Raw genomic sequence first — 24,728 nt, 5'->3', positions numbered from 1 at the left:
TTGGTCCTTTGATGCCTTAGTAGGAGAAGGGCAATTTGCTTCTAGTGATAACCAGATACACTATGACCCAGGCTTATTCACTCAAATTCAAAATGCAGCCATGAAGGCTTGGCACAAACTCCCAGTAAAGGGAGACCCTGGTGCATCTTTGACCTCAGTCAGACAAGGGTCTGACGAATGATTTTCTGATTTTGTTCATCGATTAATGACAACAGCACAAAGGATTTTTGGTAATCCAGAGGCAGGTGTAGACTACGTGAAACGGCTTGCATATGAAAATGCAAATCCTGCCTGCCAAGCGGCCATTAGACCCTATAGGAAAAAGATAGACCTTACTGGGTATATCAGACTCTGTTCTGACATAGGGCCCTCTTACCAACAGGGCTTAGCTATGGCAGCTGTCATACAAGGACAATCAGTAAGAGATATTTTGGCAAGCAGAGACAAAAAGGCCTGTTTTAAATGTGGCAAGCCTGGACACTTTGCAAAAGATTGCAAGGCAGAAAATGAGTTAAGCCAGAGACAGCCTAGAAAACAGCTTGGCCTATGCCCACGTTCAAACATGGAAGGCATTGGGCTAATGAATGTAGGTCCAAGACAGGTTCACAAGGAACCACCTTTTCACATAATCAGAGAAATGGGAACAGGGGCCAGCCCAGGCCCCGAGCCAACACAAGCCAAAACAGGCTTATGGGGCAGTCAGTATCATACCAGCAAACAACAACCCCTTTCAGAACTTAGTTGAGCAACCCCCAGAAGCACAGGACTAGACCTCAGTTCTGCCACCCACACAGTATAAATCCCAGAAATGGGACCTCAGGCCTTACCCACTGGAGTGTTTGGACTGCTCTATCCAAATGTGTTTGGCCTGATAGTGGGAAGAAGCAGTGCTACTATGCAGGGACTACAAGTTTTTCCTGGAGTTATAGACAATGATTATCAAGGTGAGATTAAGGTAGTGGCCAAGGCAATATAGAATATAGTCACTATTCCTACAGGAAGGAGGATAGCTCAACTATTGTTACTTCCATTGATTCCTACTAGTCACAAATATAAGAGTCCTAAGAGAGGGGATCAAGGCTTTGGTTCCTCTAATGTATACTGGGTACAGCCTATAGTTAAACAAAAACCTATGATGACAATATTGCTCGATGGGAAGGAATTCCAAGGTTTGGTTGATACAGGAGCTGATGTGACAATTATCAAACAAAGCAATTGGCCTGCCACCTGGCCTCTGACCCCAACTTTAACCAATTTAAGGGGTATTGGCCAAAGTCAAAATCCACAGCAAAGCTCTAAGGTGCTGACATGGAAAGATAAAGAGGGAATACAGGGAATATACAACCCTATGTCATCCCGGGCCTTCCCATTAATCTCTGGGCAGAGATCTATTATCCTAGTTGGGATTGATTATGTGCAGCCCTAATGAAGTAATCATGGCTCAAATGATAAACTCTGGATTTTCTCCAGGGAAAGGATTAGGAAAAAGTGAAAATGGGATTACTCATCCTATTGAGGTCCATGGTAACTCTGGAAGAAGAGGCTTGGGGTATTTTTGATGGGGGCTATTGATTCAGCTGCACCCCTAGGGCGTTGTGCCTATCCTAACACCTGGAAGGAGGACTCGCCCATCTGGGTGAATCAGTGGTCCCTAACCAACCGAAAAATTACAAGCTGCTCAGTTGCTAGTGAAAAATAAATTTGAAAAATTAAAAAGGGGGAATGGTACCCTACCAAGGGATCCCCAGAAATTTTAAATTTTTTAACTTTGGATTCTGAAGGAAAATCTGCTGCAGATAGATTCTGGCATCCTAATACCAAAAAGAATTTTGCAACAGTCCTCTGGAAAGACCCATTAACTGGAACCTGGAATGGGCCAGATCCAGTGCTTATCTGGGGAAGAGGTTCTGTCTGCATATATTCCCAAATGGCAGATGCTGCACGCTGGCTGCCAGAGAGACTGATCAAACAAATAGACAACAATAACAAATCCAGGGAGGAGAAACCCCCTGAGAAGTGTAGTTTTTCTTTACAGGAAACATGAAGATGCTTCACAATTGTCTTCAAACAGGAGCGGATCAACCAGCATACCGGACTTCGGAAATTCTCAGTGCGGAACAAGACATCACCACCCACACCTCCAGAGTGGCTCTATTGGACTTTTGGTTCCCTGATTTATGATATAGTGATTTATGATACTTATGATATAGTACATTGTTTAGACTCAGGAGAAAACCCATTACCACAGTTACTATAATTGTTTTTTGGGTTTAGGATTGACTAGGACAGGAATGGGGATTTTCTTTATTTGTTTTGTTAAGATCAAAGCTATGATCAATTCTGTATTTCTATAGATTTAGATTTAGAAAGAATGGAATCTGCTATAATGCATTTGTAAAATTCATTATCCTTCTTAGCTGAAATAGTGCTACAGAATAGAAGAGGCTTATACTTTTTACTCCTCCAACAGAGGGAGTTATGTGCTACCCTAAAAAGAGTGTTGCTTTTCCACTAACCACTCAGGCATTGCTAAGTCTCTTGTCTCTTGGGTTCACACTGTTCAACAAACTGATGGTTTTTGTATGACAATAGATAGACACTATTCAAATGAAACCCATACAGGTCTGTTATTACAGGCTGGAAGTAGGGGACTCCAAAACCTCTATCATCAAGACTGACGAGGATTAACCCCTAACTTATGCGCTAAGCCGGATAGTCAATGACGGGTAAGAGAACACTTCAAGACCCTTGCCCCAAACTGGGAGGCCTCACCATCCTAAGACAGGAGCTCAACCAATGGCTGTTGAGTATCCAAAGACGGGAAAGGGAGGCTGGGGTCCTTTGTTCTAACCTAAGACAGGCACAGTTTCCATAAGTTTTCCCAGCCTTCCCTTTTGAAAACAAATTTAATAAGGGGGACCTGTTGGGAACCGACTCTGAGCAGAAAGCGGCTATCATCTTTCCAGCCATCTTGAGCCATATACCCTGACAAGAGACTTGTTTTCAACAGCCTACAACAGCTGAGCACACTCTGATAATTATCTTGATATACCCATGATTTCCTTTCAATCAAGGCCAGGCAGTGGTGGCACATGCCTTTAATCCCAGCACTTGAGAAACTCAAGGCAAGACTCGAGGAGAGATTAAAGGCGAGACTCAAGGCGAGACTTGAGGAGAGACCAGAGCATACTCTGTCTCATCTCCAGATCAGACTCTGTCTCATCTCCATTCTTCATGTCTCCGTCTCCACTCTCTCTCTTGCTAGGTCCTGACCCACAGATTGAAGCAGCAGAACGGTCTGATACAAATGTGTACTTTTTTAAATCAGAATTAAATCTTATCTTACTGTTAAGTACACAGATACTGTTAATTTGACTAAGCCATTGTTGTAAAATCAAAAAAGGAAGAAGCTGATACACTAAGTCAAAATTTCTAAAAATTCCAGGAATATTTAAGACTTACTTGATCACAATCTGTCTTAATTACAGTTTCTATTGCTGAGATGAAACACTGTGACTAAAAAGCATGTTAGAGAGGAAAGGCTTTATGTGGCTTAAACTTTCTTATTGCTGTTAATCATCAAAGGATGCGAGAACAGGAACACAAGCAGGGCAGGAACCTGGAGGCAGGAGCTGATATAGAGGCCATGGAGGGTTCTACTTACTGGATTGCTCCCTGTGGGTTGGTCAGCCTGCTTTCTCATAGAACCCAGGACCACCAGCCCAGGGATTGCACCACCCACAATGGGCTGGGCCCTCCCACATCAATCATTAATTAATTAAGAAAATGCCCTAAAGACTTGCCCACAGCCTGATTTTATGGAGGCAATTTTCTCAATTAAGGGTCCCTCCTCTCAGATGACTCTAATTTCTGTCAAGTTGACATAAAACTAGCCACATACACAGAGGCTAACACAGAGGCTAACATGAAAGGTGTTTCCCTGATTTCTCAGTCTTTTTGTCATTTGTATATAGGAGGGCTACTGATTCTTGTCATTTGTTTTGTTTTTTGTTAAAATTTTGTATTCAGCATCTTTGCTGAAAGTGTTGATCAGTTGTAGGAGTTTCCTGGTAGAATTTTTGGGGTCACTTGTGTATGCTATCATATTATCTGCAGATAGTGATACTTTTACTTCATTATTTCCAATTTGTATCCCGGTGATAACCTTCAGTTGTCATACTGCTCTAGCTAAGACACAAAGAACTAAAATGAATAGATATGGAGAGAGTGGACAGTCTTGTATAGTTCCTGATTTTAGTGAAATTACTTGGAGTTTTTCTCCATTTAATTGATGTTGGCTATAGGGCTGCTATAAATGGCCCTTATTATATTGAGGTATGTTCCTTCTATCCCTAGGCACTACAGAACCTTTATCATGAAGTAGTGTTAGATTTTTGTCAAAGGCATTTTCTGCATCTAATGAGATGATCACGTGGCCTTTGTCTTTTGGTCTGTTTTTTTTTTTTTTTATGGTGGATTACATTGTTTTGAGTTATGTGTGTTTAACTATCCCAGCATTCCTGGGATAAAGTCTACCTGATCATGGTGGATGATCTTTTTGATGTGTTCTTGGATTCTGTTTTCAAGTTTTTTTTATTGAGAAATATTGCATCTATGTTAACAAGGAAAACTGGCTTGCAAATCTCTTTCTTTGTTATATCTTTATGTAGTTTAGGTATTAAGGTAATGTGTGCTCATAAAAAAAAATAGGCAATGTTCCTTCTTTTTCTGTCTTGTGGAATATCTTTGAGAAGCATTGGCATTAATTCCTCCTTAAAAGCCTAGTAGAATTCTGTGTTGAACCTGTTTGGCACTGTGCTTTTTTTTTAGTTTGTTTGTTTTTTGCTGGGAGACTGCTTCTATTTCACTAGAGACTATAGGCCTGTTTAGTTGCTTATCTGATCCTGATTTAAATTTGATAGGTGGCATATATCAAGAAAATTTTCCAATATGATGTGGAACAGATTTTTAAAGTATGTCCTGGATTTCCTTGGTGTCTTTTGTTATATTCCCCGTTTCAATCTCTAATTTTATTAATTTAGATTTTCTCTCTGTCTTTCAGTTAATTTGGCTGTGTCCATTGATCTTATTGAATTTCTCAAAGAGCTAACTCTTCATTTCATTGATTCTTTTTTGGACATTTTTCTTTTTCTTTTTTTTTTCTTTTGTTGAATATTTTCTTTATTTACATTTCAAGTGTTATCCCTTTTCTAGGTCTCCCATCCAGAAATCCCCATATCCCATTCCTCCTCCCCCTGCTTCTACGAGGGTGCTCCGCCTACCCACTCCTGTCTCCCCCCCCCCCGGCATTCCCCTACACTGGAGCATCGAACCCCCACAGGACCAAGGGCTGCTCCTCTCATTGATGTCTAACAAGGCCATCCTCTGCCACATAACGTAGCCAGAGCCATGGGTCCCTCGATGTGTATTCTTTGGTTGGTGGTCCAATACCCAGGAGTTCCAGGGGTGTGGCCAGTTGACACTGTTGCTCCCCCCATGGGGCTGCAACCCCCCTCATCTCCTTCAGTCCCTTCTCCAACTCCTCCATCTGGGACCCTGCACTCAGTCCAATGGTTGGATGTGAGAATCCACCTCTGTATTTGTCAGGGTCTGGCAGACCCTCTCAGGAGACAGCCATATCAGGCTCCTGTCACAAGTACTTCCCAGCATCCTCAATAGCGTCAAAGTTTGACTTCTGCATATGGGATGGATCTGGGGGAGGCAGTCTCTGGATGGCCTTTCCTTCAGTCTCTGCTCCACAGTTTGTCTCCATATATCCTCCTGTGAGTATTTTTCTCCCCCTTCTAAGAAGGACTGAAGCATCCACAATTTGGTCTTCCTTCATCTTGACTTTCATGTGGTGTGTGAGCTGTGTCTTGGGTATGCCAAGCTTCTGGGCTAATATCCACTTATCAGTGAGGGAATACCATATATGTTCTTCTGTGACTGGGTTACCTCACTCAGAATGATATTTTCAAGTTCCATCCATTTGCCTATGAATTTCATGAAGTCATTGTTTTTGATAGCTGAGTAGTACTCCATTGTGTAATTGTACCAAATTTTCTGTATCCATTCCTTTGTTGAGGGCCCTCTGAAACAAATGGTGCTGGTTCAACTGGCAGTAAACATGTAGAGGAATGCAAATTGATCCTTTCCTATCTCCCTATACAAAGCTCAAGTCCAAGTGGATCAAAGACCACTTGCCAGACCTCCATCATCAGCCCCTCTCACTTTTATCTTCCAAGCTCCAACAGAACATCCCACTGAGCTCTCAACACTCAGTACCTTTTCGAACCCAAAGTTCCAAAGTCCTTTCACAATCCTCCCCAAAGCATGGTCAGGTTTGTCACAGTAATACTATGTGGGTAACAACTTGTTTTAGTTAGGATTTTTTATTGCTGCAATGAAGCACCATGACCAAACAGCAAGTTGTGGAGAAAGGATTTATTTGTCTTACACTTTCACATTGCTGTTCATCATCAAAAAAAGTCAGGACAGGAACTCAAAGGGGGCAGAAACAAGGAAGCAGTGTGGGACTGCATAAGAGTGTCCTGGTTCATAGCTGGGCATGGGCCTAGAAGCCCGAGACTCTATGTGAGATTCGGCAGGAGTTCGGCCATGCCCCCGAACGCAGAGTCCTGACTCGCAGTCTCCATAGACCTACATTGTTCAGTCACGTAGGCTATTACAGCCCCGCCCAAAGTGCACAGGTAGAGGGCGTGACCATAGGCCTCAGGCCCTAGGGATTTACATACTAATGAAGGCCAGAGGGCGGAGCAAATTATGCATTCCTCCCCGGATCCTCCCCAGATCCTCCCCCTTTCTCCCTCTCTATTTAACTCAGGACTGCCCTGAGTTTTATAGGGGGTACATTCAGATCCATCCACCATCTGCCATGACAATAAACCCTTTTGGAACCAAGGACTTCCTTGTGTCATTGGGGCCTGCTGTCACCAAAGCCCCCAGCCTCTGGGAACCCTAGACCTTCTCCTGTATGTGGGACCCGCCTCGTGGAAAGCCTCCATGACTCCTCCACTGCCTCTGCATTTTTTTCTCACATTTGGCCCCCATGCAGGGCACAGACACCCATGGACTTCAAGCTGGCCAGGCCACCAAGTCTGCTAAGCAAGTACAGTAACCAAATTTCTCCCGCAGGTGCTGCCAGGGCCTCTTTCTTCTCCCCCCTCTTGTTTCTCTTGGCTGTAGGTTGGCTGATCGCATGCCCACATGCCCCTGTCTCGGTCCTTTGGTGGCCTCTCAGCGGTCTGAGAGCCCAAGGGCTTGAGATCAGTTGGTCTCCAGCCAACTTCTGGCCCAGGGATCCCCAATCCAAGAGCTCTGCACCCCCACGGAACCAGACTGAGAATTCCTTATGCCAGACAGTGCCCCACTGCACTCACCTGGTGTTGCAGAGAATAAACTCAGCCAAGATCCTGTGTGCTCCTACCATGCTGAACTACAATCCCAGCCTACCGCATTGTGACAGACACACGGACCCACAAGGCAACAGAGATTCATGCCCACACATGCCCACACATGGGCCTACATCATTCCCTACAGGTGGTAGAGGATTCGGGCAAAGCCAGCTTCAAGAGTATCCCCCACTGGCGCCCGCCAAGACCCTCTCCATGGAACCGTGAGTAACTCCAACCTAGTCCACAAGACTAGGCAGGTTTCTCTCTGTCCCTTCTCTCTTTCTCTCTCCACATGTTTCAGGCCAGCGTTCTCTCTCTGACTCTTAGCTACCACTAGCTCCTGCTTAGCTCAAAAGACTAGGTCTATCTCTTTCTCCCTCTCCACGTTTTCTGTAGTTCAAAGGCAAGATGGCGGCAGCTCCCTAGCCTCCACTCTGCCCATCCCCCAGCTCCACAGAGAGGGCTCCTTCACAGTTAACAGCTGTTTTTCAAGCCACAGTGTCTGCTTTGACTCTCGTTCTAAGACTCTTTCCCTTGGGTTAGAGATTTCCCTTTTGTTTTGAGATCTCAGGAGTGCCAACTTCAGTCTTTCAGGAGCTGCTATTATAGCTTTCTTTCTTTCTCTCTTTCTTTCTTCCTTCCTTCCTTCCTTTCTTTCTTTCTTTCTTTCTTTCTTTCTTTCTTTTGTTCTTTCTTTTTCTCTTTCTTTCTTTCTCCCTAAGTGTTCTCCAACTCAACAAGATGGCGGCAACTCCCAAATCTCTGTTCTCTGCCCCTCCCCCAGGGGTCAGCCTTTCGTGTTCTGCCTGCTAGCTTTTCAGAAACACTGGCTCTAAACTCTAGTCCCCAGTGATTTTCCCTCAGGGGATCAGTCTTTCACAGGTTGCCTGTTAGCCTAGTGTAGACTTCCCACACTCCTCTGCCCTTTGCCACAGGTTACAACCCAGCTGGTTTGCCTGAAGCAACAAGGCTGGCTCCCTGCTTGCTCCCTTCCCCCCTTTATCTCCTAGGTCATTTGCAGCCAGCTACAGCTCAGCTGGCTTGCCTGAAAGCAGCAGGTCTGAGACCCAGTCTGCTCCCTTCATCCCTGTGTACCTCACAGTTTCTTTCAGTGTTCATACTTTTCAACCAAAAATTTTCTGGTTTTTATTTAAACATTTCCTTTTCTCCCTAACAGGAACACCTAAAACAACAATGTTCGTGATTTTCAACTCAAAATTTTTCACTTTTTGTTTAAATGTCTCCTTTTCTCGCTAACACTTGTGATATGTGTCCAACATTTTTTTCAATTTTTAAGACTTCTTCAAGGTTCAAAGATCATCTAATCTACTTCCACAAGTTAAATCAACTATGAGATCACCATTTTTCAAATCTTAATTAACAACTAGTTTCCTTTTACAGACAAACTGTTGCTGCCTATCATGCATAATTAAAATGATGTTTTCTTCCTCAGCCATCCAAAACAGACTCAAAGGTGCCTTCTAAGACTAAGATTTCCTCAAACACCTTTGCCTTTCTAGGATCTCAATGGCATACCATGACATGCTTGCTCCCAAGTAGCCTAATGCTTACTACACACCCTTTGCAGACATCCCCCTGCTGGGGTGCCGCTTCCCTTTTTGATTATCCTACAGGCGCTCCCACAAGTCCAACAGAGACAACACCATCTCCTGGAACCTGCCTAGGATGCCATGCTGCCTTCTTCCAGCCACACCGTCTGACTGAAGACCCAGAGACACATGCTGAACTCCAGACACAAGCTGAGATCCAGAGACACAAGCTGAACTCCAGACACATGCCAAGATCCAGAGACACATGTTAAATCCTCCAGCTACAGATTAACTGTTTTGCCAAAGTCAAATAGCTAAAGTTACATGTTAGTGAGGAAAACTTAAAGTCTATCTAGATTAGTCAGATATTACTACCTTCAAACTGTACCACCTGTATTCAATTGATTCAATGATCCCTTGCCTTCCCAACCTCTACCTTCAACTCCCCTGACCCTGTGACTTAATTGTGCTAACCCCTCTGGCCAACATAGTGCTTTCTTTTGGCTTCCTCATCCAAAATTTTCACCACAGTGACCCCCCCTTTTTTTAAAAAAAAGTAAAGGGGAGAAGATGTGGGATTGCATAAGGGTATTCTGGTTCATGGCTGGGCATGGGCCTAGAACCCATTCTACTGTTCTATGTGAGAATCGGCAGGTGTTTGGCCGTGCCCCCAGAACCCAGAGTCCTGACTCGCAGTCTTGTCTCCATAGACATACATTGTTCAGTCACGTAGGCCATTACAACCCCTCCCAAAGTGCACAGGTAGAGGGCATGACCATAGGCCTCAGGCCCTAGGGATTTACATACTAATGAAGGCCAGAGGGCAGAGCAAATTAAGCATTCCTCCCCGGATCCTCCCCAGATCCTCCCCCTTTCTCCCTCTCTATTTAACTCAGGACTGCCCTGAGTTTTACGGGGGTTACATTCAGATCCATCCACCATCTGCCATGACAATAAACCCTTTTGGAACCAAGGACTTCCTCGTGTCATTGGGGCCTGCGGTTGCCAAAGCCCCCAGCCTGTGGAACCTTAGACTTCCTCCTGTATGTGGGATCAGCTGCGTGGAAACCCCTCAGGACTCCACTTCCACCACCACTGTGACTCTTATCTTTTTCCACAAAGCAGGACCATGGAGAGGTGCTGCTTTCTTCCCATGGCTTACTCAGCCTGTTTTCTTATAGAACCCAGGACCAACTCAAGGATAGCACTAACCACATCTCCCATCAATCACTAAGAGGGATTATAGCACCAGAGGGGTCAAGGACACCACAAGAAAACCCAGAGAATGAACTAAGCTGGGCCCAAAGGGGATCACAGAGACTTAAATGCCAAACTGGGAGCCTTCATAGTACTGATATCTGCACATATGTAACAGTTGTGTAGTTTGGTCTTCTTGGATTCCTAAGGATGGGAACAAGGGCTGTCCATGACTCTTTTGACTACTTTTGGGACCCCTTTCCTCCTACTGGGCTGCTCCTTATAGCCCTAATAGGAGGGGAGGTGCCTAAACTTAGTGCACCATGATATGACATGCTTGGTTGATATCCTTGAATGGACTGATCTTTTGTGAAGGGAAACCAAAGGAACAGTGAATCTGGGGGTGGGGGAGGGGAAAGGGACTAGGAGGAGAAGGTGGATAGAAAGCTGTAGTCAGGGTGTAATATGAAAGAATATTTTTTAATTAAAAAAGAAAAAGAAAACACCCTGCTGTTGGATCTTACAGAGAAATTTTCTCAGTTGAAGTTCTCTCTCCTTTCAGATAACTCTAACTTGTTAAGTTGATATAAGACTAGCTAGTACACAATTTGATCACTTGATTTTATTTAGTATGTGTGTATGCCTTTAATACTACATGCTGCTGTTGGCAAGTCGTCCTTCAAAATCACATATGTTTATGTGTAATAGTTGTGATGGTTAGCTTAAATTGTGAATTTCATATAACCTAGAATCATGTGTTTATATTGTGCTGGGCTGTGGACATATGTGCTAGTTAGTTTTCTGTCAACATGATATAAGCTAGAGTTATTTGAGAAGAGATAGGCTCAACTGAGAAAATGCTTCCATTGTAGTGGCCTAAGGCAAGTTTGTTGGGAATTTTATTTATTATTATTAATGTTAGAGGGCCCAGCCCACCATGAGTGGTGAATCTGTGGGAAAATGGCTCTGGAGTGTATAAGAAAGGTAGCTGAGCAAGCCAGGAGAAGCAAGCCAATGATGGACTATGATCAGGGAGTATAGGTCAAATAAACTTCCCCCCTCAAGTTGTTTTGGTTCAGAATGCTTTTTATAAAAGTAGAAAGCAAACTAGAAAAGCGGGTCTGTGGATGATTGTCTTACTTGACTTGAGAAGATCCAGCCCACTGTGGGTGGAGCCATTCTCTAAGCAGGGTTTTTAAAACTATATTAATAGAGAAACTGAGCTTAGCACAAGGAAGTTAGTCAGAATACACGCATTCATTTCTGTGCTCTTGTCTATCCATGTGATGTGGCTCACTGGCTGAAGTTCCTGACTTGACCTTCCCATAATGTTACATTGTAACATGGAATTGCAAGGTGAAATAAACCACTTTGTATCCTGAGTTATTTTTGTCAGGATAGTTTATCACAACAACTGAAATAAAACTGCAAAGTATATGTAAAATGTGAGTGTATTCTCCCAAGAAATAACAGATTGGGGGATTAAAACAAATTTTTAGACTAAGAGTTTTGATCTGTGGCTCTAGTTCTGTTTAAAATTCATATCAATTTGCAACATCATCTCATATATAAACCCTATACTTTAATATATCAGGAATTTAGAAATAGTATTTATAGCAATTATACATCAGTTACTGAGGACTTCTAACACAAATTAATGATTCCTGTTTTTGCATATAGGAGAAATAGAACCACACTGAAAATGTACTTAGATATCTGACTTTTCTCAGTAAGCTGTGATGGCATTCATCTTGTTAAGCATAATTGCCAATATTGTATTTTGGTGTGAGTATATCCTACATTTTTACTCCATCCTGATGTACCCTAGGGTAGTTTGTGTGTGAATATATTACAAGTAGTTCTTTTATAGATCTTATTTATATGAATATTTTGATAAAGATAAACATTTATATTTGGAAATATACTGATGACAAGAAATGCAGAGTTTTTTCATATGTATATGCTCAGTACTATGTTGTGTGACCAATTTTCCCCTAATATTCTACAAATCTATATTTTTATCATAGTTCATGAGATAACAGTTGCTCTAAAATCTCATCCATATACGGAATTTTCTTAGTTTTTTATAATAGTTACTTTACTGAATACATAATGGTACATTTTGGATTTGAATTTTTGTTTCTTTGCTAATGTAGTCTTCAACCACTCTGTAAGTCCATATGTGAAAGAGAAACAGACAAAGTCAGTATCTTGTAAGTTACCAATTTATCACTAGGGCCCTTTCTTTTTCTACTAAAGTTTTTCATTGTTTTCTAGAGATTTGTAGGGAGCATTATATATTTGAATATTTTGAAGTACTCTTTCCATCTGATGAAAGCTTTCATAGTATCTTCTTGATTAGCTTTAGGACTTTGTTTGCTTGTTTTTAGACAGAATCTTGCTTTATAAACCAGGCACCCTGGAATTCTCATTATGGAGCACTATTTTGCCTCAAACTCACATCAGTCCTTCTGTGTCAGATTCCTGAGTGCTAAGGTTATAAGCATGAACCACACTCTGCCCTATCCACCATGCCTTTTTATTCTCTTAATGATCTTTTGATAAGTAGAAATCTTTAATATTTAAGATATCCCAGGTATATTCTCAGTTTTAAGGTTAGTGCTTGTTACATCTTTGTAAGGCTAACTCCTCCAAATCATGAAGATATTCTCTTACATTTATATCTGAAAGTTCTGGGTTTTTTTTTTTTTGATATGTTTAAAACTGAAAATAGAATTACATTGCTTTCCTCCTCCAGCTCCTCCCAAATAACCTCCCTCAAACCCTTCCTATGTCCCTCCTCAAGTTGATAGCCTCTTTCCCTATACTTAAAGTTCCAATATATCTGGATTTTATTTTTGCATATACTTGATATAATATAAGAACCTAAATTCTCTCTCCATGTCTCATTAATTCTGTGCTATTTATCTTCATAACAATAAAATCTTGTCTAAATTACTACAGCTTCAAGTGGATTTGATTTCATTGTGGATTGTGTGGATTTATTTTTATTCAAGATTATTCTTATTGAAGAATCTTAAGTATTCTTAACATCTTAATATTACCATACAAACTTTAAAAACAGCATTGTTTTTTTATATTTATCATACTTAGTGTCTATGTGTATCTTGAGACTTCAGATTAATAATTTTCATCAGTTTTAAAAGTTCCTTTTCTTTCTGTAAAATATACATCTATAAAATTCTTATAATACAAAATTTAAATTACATATCATAATTTCTTCTACCATGTCAAACATGATTTTACACCTTTCTGTGTATTTTCTTTTTGTTTTCCTATTTTTCAATTTTCTGATACTTATTCATTAGGTACTCAATCCTGTCTCTTGTTTTATCTATCCATGAACTATGAATTTTAGATGTACTTTTCTGTCAATGATTTCCAGTTTATTTTTATTTGTAGATGCCCAGTTTCTGTACAAATCATCTATCTTTTATCTGTTCTTCAACACAGTAACCATATGTGTGTTATATGTATATGTATGTGGTTTTATGTATATGTACATATGAGTGCATATAGAGGTCAGAGTTAACACTAGGTGCCTTCCTCAGTCATGAGGCACATTACTCATTTTTAGTTAGGGTTTCTTACTGGAACTCAGTATAGGCTCACCAATTAATTGGCCTATATTGGCTGGCTACAGAGGTCTGGAGATTTAGCTGTCTCACAAGCAATCAGTTGTTCCATACTAAGATTATGAGTGTGTGCTACCACATATTACTAACATTTGAAAGTCCTTGTCCATAAACTCTGATAACATGCCTCTATGTATGGTGTTATTTACCTTTTAGATCTTGTTTTAAGAAAATATGTCACTACTCATTCATATCTAATGATTTCTTTTTATTTAAGTTCAAACATGGTTCATAAAGAGTTTCCTGGTGTAAGCCACATTGCTAACACAGAGTCTACATTCTTCGCTGGCTGTACAGACGATGTGCAAGACTTATCACTTTTTTTCCATAAAGGATTAAGATAGATTTAATGTGACTCTACTCTTTCCTTACTATTAGATCTCTAAATTTTAAAACTGATTGTTTGATGAATGCTCTTTCTCCACACTTCCTTCTTTTGCTCCCTTCCTTCCTTTTTTTTCTCTTTTAGCACTACAGAAAACTACAGAAAAGGCAATGTTTATTTTTGAAGTTCTTCATATTAGGTTTTGGCTTCATTCTATGTCCATGGGATGAATTAAGACCAATCTGTGAATCATGGTGAGAATTAGCACACATTCCAGGATTGAAGAACCATGGCACAAGTTGATTTATAAGAGGATCTCTCCTTTTTTCGTACGTATGCTACAATTCTTATCATTTCTATGTTTTTTCTATATTTGATTGGTTTTGTTGTTGTTGGTTTTTTTGATTGCTAAGGTTTAATCTTGAGAATAGCGAGCACCAATAAACAAGTAAATACTGTTGATAAATGAAGTACTACTCATTAGATAATGAGCCTGACTCATTAAGATGTTTGCCACCTTAACAGATAAGATGCTTAACCTGGAGCAATATCCCGCTCCTGCTGTGGTTTCTAGTCCTACAGAAGAAGTAAGAGATAAATGAATGTTCTTTCATACCTTTGCTGCTCCTTTCTCAGGAAACAACTTTGACACTTTCCAAAAGCGGGTTTTGAATCATGGTTAGGCTGTTCTCTTTTCCTAAGTGTCCTTCACATCCCCCTCATCCTGTCTATGGCGCCTGGCTTTCTTACTTTTCACTTTAAGCTATCCTTTGAACTCTTTATTTTTAAGCCATTTTCCTTCATGAAGTTCCTTTCTAGTTTTTCAAGGGAAGTGTCTCTGTCCCTTTTAGGCCCTGTCTTGTTACCTCTATTCCTTTTAATTGCTCTTGTACCTCAAGTCTTGCTCATGTCAGTGAGGTACTGTCTCCTAATAGAGAGCATTTCTGACAGGTAATTTCAAGACAGGTCCTTTTTCAAACCTTCCACTCTGATTTCTAACACTGCTTGTCTCATTTGAAAGCAAAATCATTAGGCTGACTATTTCTTAGTTACTCAAGTTTTCCTTCTACTACACAACTAATTCATCAGGGCATCTTGCTGTATGTCTTTTCCCAGCATACCACTTTTTCATCGCTTTTACTACTATCACAGGTTAATTGACTTATTACTACATGAAAGATTTCAATAACTTCCATCAGCATATCTCACCTTAAATAATGCAATATAAAATTAATTGAACTTTTTATATTTTTCTCTATTAACAAGTTTCAAAACCCTAATAACATTCTTCTTTCAAAATAAGTAAGACAATATCAATCGTTAATTCAAAATATTCCACTTACTCCTTCTTTACCCACAGAATATAATTCAAGGCCCCTTAATTTTTTAGAAGACTCTGGAGGCTCTAATTGACTTAATACTCTCATCTCTACCTAGATATTTCATTCTTATGCCTACTGGGCATCCACATGACTGGTATGATGTTTATTAAGCCTGCTCAAATGCAACACTTTCCCCTCTTAAAATCTTTTTCCTGAAATGCTACTATACTACCTAGAACACTATTTCCTCATATGTCTACATAATTTGCCCCATTGCATCTTATGTCACTTTTTAAAAATTTTTAATTGATACATAATAAGAATAAAAAGAATGAGTTGTGCCTATAAGGATAAGATGTTGGTTGTCAAACAAACTAAAAACAGATTGGTCAGAATAACCTTATTACAAAAAATTTACAGGTAAGTAAAATTGAGAAGATAGGTATCACAGCTATCACAATTAGGAGGAATAATGTAGTGTTTGATAACGTAGCAGAAACACTGTAGTTTGCAAGCATTAACAATACACTTCAAAGTGCCTAATGGAAGATGTTTATGTTCTTAGCACTAAGAAATGATACATACTGGAAATAACAGTTATGTTAGTTACCCTGAATTTTATATATATATATATATATATATATATATATATATATATATATATATATATATATGTATGTATGTATATATCACATATGTATGTGTGTGTGTTTGAAATTTCATACCATATCCTACACACCTCTATAATTACCATGTATTCAGTTGGATTTTTCATGCTTTTCCTTACTTTATATCGACTTTTACCCTATTTTTATTATATTTTACTATCACGTTTTTCTCAATAATAGAAGTTCCATCAGGCTGTGGATTGTGTTTTATTAATGAATGTATTCCAAGCTCATAGACTAGAAGATGTTACACAAGAGAGAGTATGTAAATATTTTAGAAACTAATGATTGATAAAATATGTCATATAATTGAGATCTTTCAAGTGAAATTTCTATTTCAATATCATTCAGATGTGATCAATGCAGATCTTAATATATTTCTCTGATAATAACTTATTCAAATATTCTTATGCTCATAACTGCTCTCAAGTATATTCAATTTTGATAGCTGTAGTTTCACTTGTAAATGGACTCTATTTCTACTGTCTCCTCTGTAAGAGTTACAACAAATGGGAAAGGCAGTATTTTAAAACATGAGCAAGTCTCTACAGCTGTCACTCATATTAACCATTTACTGCTAGGAACTGAATATTAGTAAGTGGAGATGCAGAGAAAATGGACATTTTAAAAATGTATGACATATTCTCTTGCCCTTAGGAAGCTAACATTTTTTATTTGTCCTTGTTCTGTCCTCTAGCAAAGGACAAATGTTGAAGTTTTTCTGTCTAATGATAGAAATTACGCTGAAATAATGGAATTAGAATTGTTCCAGGGTGAGTGTTAAAAGCCAAGTCTGCCACTCTTGATCTGTTAGTACTACTTGACCCCATTTTCCTGACCCACTCCATACCAGCAAGGATTAAAATTAGTATTAATAACTTCTTAGGATTATATTGTATCTCCTCTGTAAACAGATCAGACAAACAAAACACTGAAAATACATACAGCTTCCAAACTTCAGTGGGCAGGCATGCACATCCATGGGGAAATCTTCTAAATGCATCGGACATTCAGCATGTATTGTTAACCTAAAAGGAAGGAGAACAGAAAATGAAAGACAGCCAAGATAAATTTTATTAAACATGAAATTCTATTTGCACTCAACAGCAGTGGAGTATTTCTAAGAATATCATGGTGTTTTGTTTATTTTCACTGAGAATAAAGCCTGTGTGCTAACAAAGGTTGAATTATGTGAACTAGAGAGTTTCTCAAAGCAGCAGCCAATATTGCTTATTTTTGGTTCAGGCTGAGGTGAATACTAACTTTCTCTCTCTCTCTCTCTCTCTCTCTATATATATATATATATATATATATATATATATATATATATATATATATATGCCTAATGGTACTTTCTTAGCTACCCTTCAATAAGCATAGAAACAGCAGATCATATCTGACGCATTTACTTCTGATCACAGCTTCATTATTTCAGAAAGAATTCTCAGCAGGCTATTATATGAGTTAACCAATTTAAAGAGTACATAATGAGGGAGAGGTATAGAAAGAATATATTTGCTATGATAACTAACAGAAAGAGAAAAAATAAGCCATTGCTATAGCAGAACATACAAATGTACACATTACACATTCATACCACTCCAAAAAATATGAAAGCAATGGAGGAAATCAGAGACCTCAAAGGTCAAATCTGAAGAACTTTGAAAAGAATCATAAATAGAAAATATCATGCATAAATTATTCAATGAAAATAATGATAGAGTATTATTTGTCATATTTATATATTCATTTCTTTGCATTAGTCTGTCAAAATAATCCATTTTAATGTTTCTGTATGAATTTTTGCCCATTTTTTGAGGTTGATATGTCATTGGCCCCAACTTCATTCTTATGTGTGGGTGTATGAGTGAGTATATGTGTACATAAATAATAGTAAATGTTTAGACTTGCTTGGGAGCTGGCATCAACAGGTTATTACTCTTTAGTCTTTATAACTCCTGAGTATATTCCAGACAGCTTCTGTCTTGCTCATGGTATTTTAATAAACTGAGAAGCTGGTCAACAATTAGAATTTGTTCAGTCTTTCAATAGCTTCCTCCTTTACACAGGCATTTTTGCTCATGGCTTTATAGGACCTAAATTTTCCTTGGGACCATAATTCCTGATTAATAGAATATCAACAGATCAAACAAAGGAATCTGTCTTGTTTTATATCAAGGCAAAAGAGAGAGGTATGTAAGGAATCCAATATATAGAGTCTCCATTCATTATTTTTCCTAACCATAGTGCTACTGTAATAGTGTGAGCTAATAAAATATAAGCAGTTGGTAATTGTCAGGACACTGTTGTCCAATATTGCTCCCAGTTTGGTTGGAACACATGAGATACCAGGAAACATTCATATTTAGAGTCAAATTTAGATGTTCTTACATCTAGGAAGAGATAGGAGGTTCAATGTGTAATTATTACCATTACAAGGATAAATTGCTAATAAGTTGAGCTATTCATAGCATTTTACAATTTCTAAAACACATTCAAATTGAGTAATTCCATTCAGGTCTGCTCCTAACACTTGTGTCACAGGGATTCTGGTTGCCTGGAACAAAAGTGGATGTTCCCTCTATCTGCTCTCCAATTCCTGCATGATGGCCTTGTAAGGAATACACTGTGAACATCATTATTGTCTGTTTCAGAGAGAAGAATCCAAAGAGTTTATGTGATTTGCTTAGAAACAGGCAACATGGAAGACAGGAGCAAGGCTAGAGCTCTTGCTCTATTTGTTACCCTCTATACATTAGCTTATGGGAAATATATTAGCCATGTAAGAAATGCTTTATTTACCTGGGGCTACATTTGGATAGACATTTCCTATATATAAGGTAGTTGTGGTAAAACATGAAGAAAATATGGAAAAATTAAGAGACTCATAGGCAACAATTATTGTTCTCACAGAAACTGGTATAGAAGGAGAAAAATAATAATTACCTATTTGCTCAACACATTAATATAGAGTAGTAATTGTGAACATTAGCCTGGATATGCTATTTGTCTTTTCTTTTGCAGAAAGAGCTCAAAGAACCAAAGAAAACAACACAGCATAGTCTGGCTAATGACAAACTCTGCCAACACATAGAGTTTTTCCTTCTTTACTCAGGTGGGATGGACAAGAAATGGATAGGAAAGCAGATAAGAAAGTTATTATAGATCAGTTCTGTTCCTAATCAGAAATCACTACCATTGCATCCTGCCTTTATAATCTATTTGTTGTGGTCTTATTCTCTACATCCAAAAGGCTGCTGGGTAGACATAAAATAATTTCCGTTTGACATTACTCATAAGAGGCACTATCTTAGAAATAATAATGTAAGTGGAAAGAAGGAACACAATTTTCTTTATTAGATCCTCATGGAAAGTTTTCTGTACCCAACAGGAGGAATAGGTTTCTCTGTGAAATATATTTCTCTTGTCTCTGCTTCTGTGAATTGTGAAGTAATCCTTTATATTTTAAAAAATGTCAGATTGGTAAATATTACAGGCTGGTTTAAGAATTGAGGTTTTCTCCAAGACATCTGAACATTTTGTAAGTATCCAAAGGATTAGTTAGAACTGTAAAAGTTATTGTCATCATCTAGTTCTAACCTTGGTTGCAAAAATGACATACTGAAATAAAAGCCATGTAGGTATTTGCTAAAGGGCACACACCTAGATGCACTTATTGCCTAGGAAGAATTTGAGAAATGTATACAGCCAGTCCCAGAACGACTGATAAAGTTCTCTTAATGGTACAGAGAAAATTGAAGAAGTGTTTTGTTCAAACTTCAAATAGAAGGCCTTATGAAACAGGATTAACCAAGATAGACTAGAAATGGTAAGCAAGATAAAGTAAAGAATGCATTGTGAAGAATATTATCCATGCTAATATACAAAATATTGCTTTTGGAACTCTACTGAACTTGTATTTTTGATATAGACTTTTTTTCAGTTTTTATGTAAATATTTTTCTTAAATCTTTTATGGATTTTAAATAATTCCATACGTGAGTACTATGCTTACCTCACTTGTACCCATTCTGTGTCTGTCCAACTTCCTCCAGAATTCATGAACTTTTCTTTCATTATTAGTATTACAGACACTATGTATCAATCTATGGATCTATCTAGTATGTATGTATGTATGTATGTATGTATGTATGTATGTATGCATGCATGTATCTGTCTGTCCATCCATCTATCCCAAAACAGCCTTCTCCAAGGATATGTCCTCTGATAGATTATCCACTCCTAAGTGATCAGCCCTAAAGAGGTATGCTACATATATGAGCAACACTTAATATCTTAACAGGTTGCATTGCCCAGAAATTTTTAATGGGATTTTCAAAAAAAAAAAAAAGATCAGAGACTCTTCAAAGTACAACACTTATATCATAGGATTTCTACCATGATCCAGGATTTTGGCTGCTTTGATTTCTACATAAATACCAAGGAGTGATAATCTAGGAGATTCTTTCCTTTAGGGGAGGCAGACACAGATGGGAATTCAAAAGTTTTAAAGTCACATCACAAATAGGTATGCCCACAAAACTCCTGCGACCCTTGTTATTAAAATCCCTCATTTTACTTGCATTGAGGCACTCTGGTTCCTTTGTACACCAATCCTTTGCTTGAAGCAGATTTTCTTAATGCCATCACAGTAATTAATCCATGTTGTTATTGCCATGGCTTCTTAACTTGCCACTGTGTTAAGAGAAGATTCTCTGTAATCCCATACGCGTTCAAAATGGAAGTCTATGTCTACTCAGAGTCTAGAATTATCCTACCTTATGTTCCTCTCTTATTTATCTTCCTTGGTCACTGAGGTCTAGCTCTTTCCAGACTCTCTGAATCTGTGCTATTGAAGTTGTGTCCTGTCTATCCAGAACAGTCTTTTAATTTTTCTTTTGCAACCTTGACTTTATTTAGTATAGACTACATTTTGAACTAGATTTTAGCCATTCGACCAGGGAAACAATTAAAATGAACAGACTGTTAAATTCAGTCTGATGTAGAGTTCTTTGTTTTTCAGTACTCAGAAATCTTCTTTGCACTCCTTTCATCTTAGACTAACTAGTAGTTTCTAAAGGAGACCTGCACTGAATGAACTCTGCTCAGTTTCCTACCGCTTACCCTATAGACAATGAACTTTATCATAGTTTTTCTTTTTCTTTTCTCATATCACCTAAGATACACAACACCATAGGTTTTATATTTCTATGTATTGTCTATTTTCTTTCTTTACTATAGGTTAGGAAATTTTATCTATTTTTTATGCATGCCAAGAGCTAACACACTGAATTATTTGATTGTTTTTCATCCACAAAGGTATATATTTCTATTAAAACCTTGAATCGAGGGGTTATCGGTCAGACAAGATGGTTCTAGAAAACTGTGATTTATTTGGTATATCTGTCTTTCTCCCTAATGAATTTTTTTTTCACTTTTCCCCCCTTACATAATATGTATGAATTATGGTTTTCCCTCCCTCTACTCATCCTAGTCCCTTCCTGGGGTCCCCTCCCATCCAAATCCACACTTTCTGTTTCTCATTAGAAAATAAGCTAGCTTCTGAGGGATAATAGTATAATGTAATATAATATAATATGATATAATATAATACAAAACTAAGACATCACAATTGGACAGAACAAATAGAAGAAAAAGAGCCCAAGAGAAGGCAAAAGAAATAGAGACCCACTAGTTCACATACTCTAGAATCCCATAAAAACACTAACCTGGAAACCATAATATACAGAGAGGACCTGTGTGTATGTATATATTTTTTATGTGTGTCTTATTATATATGTTTTGTAATATATGTTACATGTATGTTTTTTATATAACATATAGCTGGCCTTTATTATATCATTTATATAATTTTATTACATATGCTAAAATAAAAATAAAGATAAAATTTTAAAGGAAAAGTCTTTTAAATATGACATTATGAGACAAGGACCTCCAAAGATGCCATTGACTTAATTTTCTGTTGGCCATTTGCTGTTCAGCATGCAGCCTACCCTTAAGACTAGTTTATTTCTCCAGGGAGAGTCCTTTGGAGGAAACTAAATTTCTATTTGAGAATGGCTGTCGATTGGAACTATCTTCCAGGTTAGATATAAGGCATGTGTCCATTTCTCCTTTCAGTTCTAGGACTCCATCTGCTGTAGACATTTGCCAGCCCTGTGTATGCTGCCTCAGTCTCTGTAAACTTACATGGGAGATTTTGTTGATGCAGAGGGCATTATACTCTTGGTGTCCTTCATTCTTTCTGGCTCTTAGATTCTTTCTGCCGTTCTTCTGCAGGGCTCTCTGAGCCTTGGGGGGGGGGTTTGATATAGATATCCCATTTAAGACTGAGTGTTCCAAAGTCTCTCACTCTCTGCATAATTTCTGATTGTGGGTCCCTTTATTTATTCCCATCTGTTGCAGAAAGAAGCTTCTCCAATGATAGCTGAAGGCATTGATCTATGATTATAGCAGCATGTTGTTTGGAGCCATTTTATTACTCCTTTTATATTTTTATTTTATTATACATGAAGTGTGTGTGTGTGTGTGTGTGTGTGTGTGTGTGTGTGTGTGTGTAAACAGAAGTACTTGGTTTTACTGTAGGTCTTTGGGCTATATACTCCCATGTTCTTGATCACCCAATCAGTTCCATCATGTAGAATTAATCTTAAATCAAACCAGATATTGGTTGGTTACTCCACACAAGCTTTGTGCCACCATTTCCCTAGCATATCTTCCAGGCAGGACATCATTGTAGATGGTGTTTGGATTGATGTTTATGCTTTTCCTTTGGTAGTGTACAGAGAAACTTCCTGTACCAAAGATGCTAGTATGAAGGGATAAAGGGTCTATGTAGGTACAAGCTGGACTTCTCCAGGTTCAATAATTTTAGGTGTTGTCTTCAGCGATGGAGCCTTGCTGTCAATTTTTAGAGAGCAACCTCTACTCTTTGTATCATCCTGGGCTGTTTAGGGGTTCCCATGGGAACCCTTTGTCCAACATCTCAATTAGATGCAACCCAATCACAATACTGGAAGCTTCATTTGGATCTTTGTCTCCTTCATTATTTGTTGATTTCACTTAGATCGCCTTCATATATGTATATATTTTAGAAAGCTTCTACTCTATTAGGCTTCAATACTACCCCTCAAATGCCCCTGAGTTTTATTTATCTTTCCCTGCAATCCCCCTCTCATCCCGTCTATTCTTGATCCTCCTGTTCAAGCATACCCCCCATTCATCTATAACCATTTATCTTATTTCTCTTTCCTAGAGAGATCTATCTGCCCCCAGTCCCTTACTCAATAGCTATTCTCTATAGTTCTATAGATTGTAGCTTGCTTGTCATTGACTTAAGACCTAATATACACCTACAAGCAAATACATATTATATCTGTCCTTCTGGGGCTGAGTTACTTCAGTCAGAATGATTTCTTTTCTAGTTCCATCCATTTACCTGCAAATTTCATGATTTCATTTATTTTAATGGGAGAGTGATAGTCAATTGTGTAAATATACCACATCTTCTTTATCCATTTATTTGTTGATAGACATCTAAGTTGCTTCCAATTTCTGGCTACTATGCATACAGCAGTTTGTTTCTAGTCCCATCCATTTACCTTTGAATTTCATGATTTCATTTATTCTAATGGGTGAGTACTACTCCATTGTGTAAATGTACCACATTTCCTGTATCCATTTATTTGCTGATGGATACCTAAGTTGCTTCCAATATCTGGCTATTATACATACAGCAGCAATGAACATGGTTGAACAAATGTCTTAGTGGTAGTAATGAAGCAGGTTTTGGCTTATGTTTCCCCCAAGGTGATAGCTGGATCTTGAGGTAGATCAATTCCCATCTTACTTAGGAACCACTACACTGATTTCCATAGAGGCTGTACAAGTCTGCCTTCCCACCGATCATCAGTGAGTGTTCTGCTTATGCTAAATTCTCCCAAGCATGAACTGTCACTTGTTTAATTGATATTAGCCATTCTGGTGGGTGTAAGATGAAATTTCAATGTAATTTTGATTTTCATTTCCCTGCTAACTAAAGATATTGAACATTTCTTTAAGAGTTTCTCAGTCAACTGAGTTTCCTCTTTTAACAATTCTCTGTTTAGGTCTGTACCTTACTTTTAAATTGAGTTATTTTTTCATGATATCTAGTTTTTTAGTTTGTTATATATTTTGAATATCTTCACTCTGTCTAATGGAGGATTGGTGAAATTTTTTCCCGTTTTGTTCGCTGCTCCTTTGTCCAAATGGTGGTGTCCTCTGCCATGCAGGAGCTTTTCAGTTTGATGATGTCTGATTTATTAATCACTGATCTTAATGCTGGTGCTGTGTTCTGTTCAGAAAGTCTTTTCCTGTACCAATGAGCTCATGGATATCCCCCAGATGCTCTTCTACCAGGAACAGTATATCTGATTTAACACTGAGGTCTCTGATATTTGGAGTTGAGTTTTATACAGAGTGATAAGTATGGTTTTATTTGAATTCTTCTATGTGAAGATATTCAGATTGCCCAGAACCATTTGGCGAAGATTCTGTCTTTTCACCAGTGTGTAATCCTGGCTTCTTGATCAAA

The 24,728-nt window shown here is 38.5% G+C and overlaps 1 protein-coding gene across 1 annotated transcript in view; it reads right to left on the bottom strand.

Moving 5' to 3' along the window:
* The window catches only part of Gabra3 (gamma-aminobutyric acid type A receptor alpha3 subunit), a 158,665-nt gene that overhangs the window by 37,825 nt on the left and 96,112 nt on the right, over positions 1 to 24,728 (bottom strand). The window contains exon 5 of the mRNA XM_028787990.1: positions 17,079 to 17,161. Within this exon, the coding sequence (XP_028643823.1) occupies positions 17,079 to 17,161 (83 nt within the window). The remainder of the gene's footprint in view (positions 1 to 17,078; positions 17,162 to 24,728) is intronic.

This window comes from Grammomys surdaster, unplaced genomic scaffold, assembly GCF_004785775.1.
Source record: "Grammomys surdaster isolate TR1022 unplaced genomic scaffold, NIH_TR_1.0 125690, whole genome shotgun sequence".
NCBI classification, from domain to species: Eukaryota; Metazoa; Chordata; class Mammalia; order Rodentia; family Muridae; genus Grammomys; species Grammomys surdaster.
This window is presented reverse-complemented; position numbering and strand designations above follow the sequence as displayed.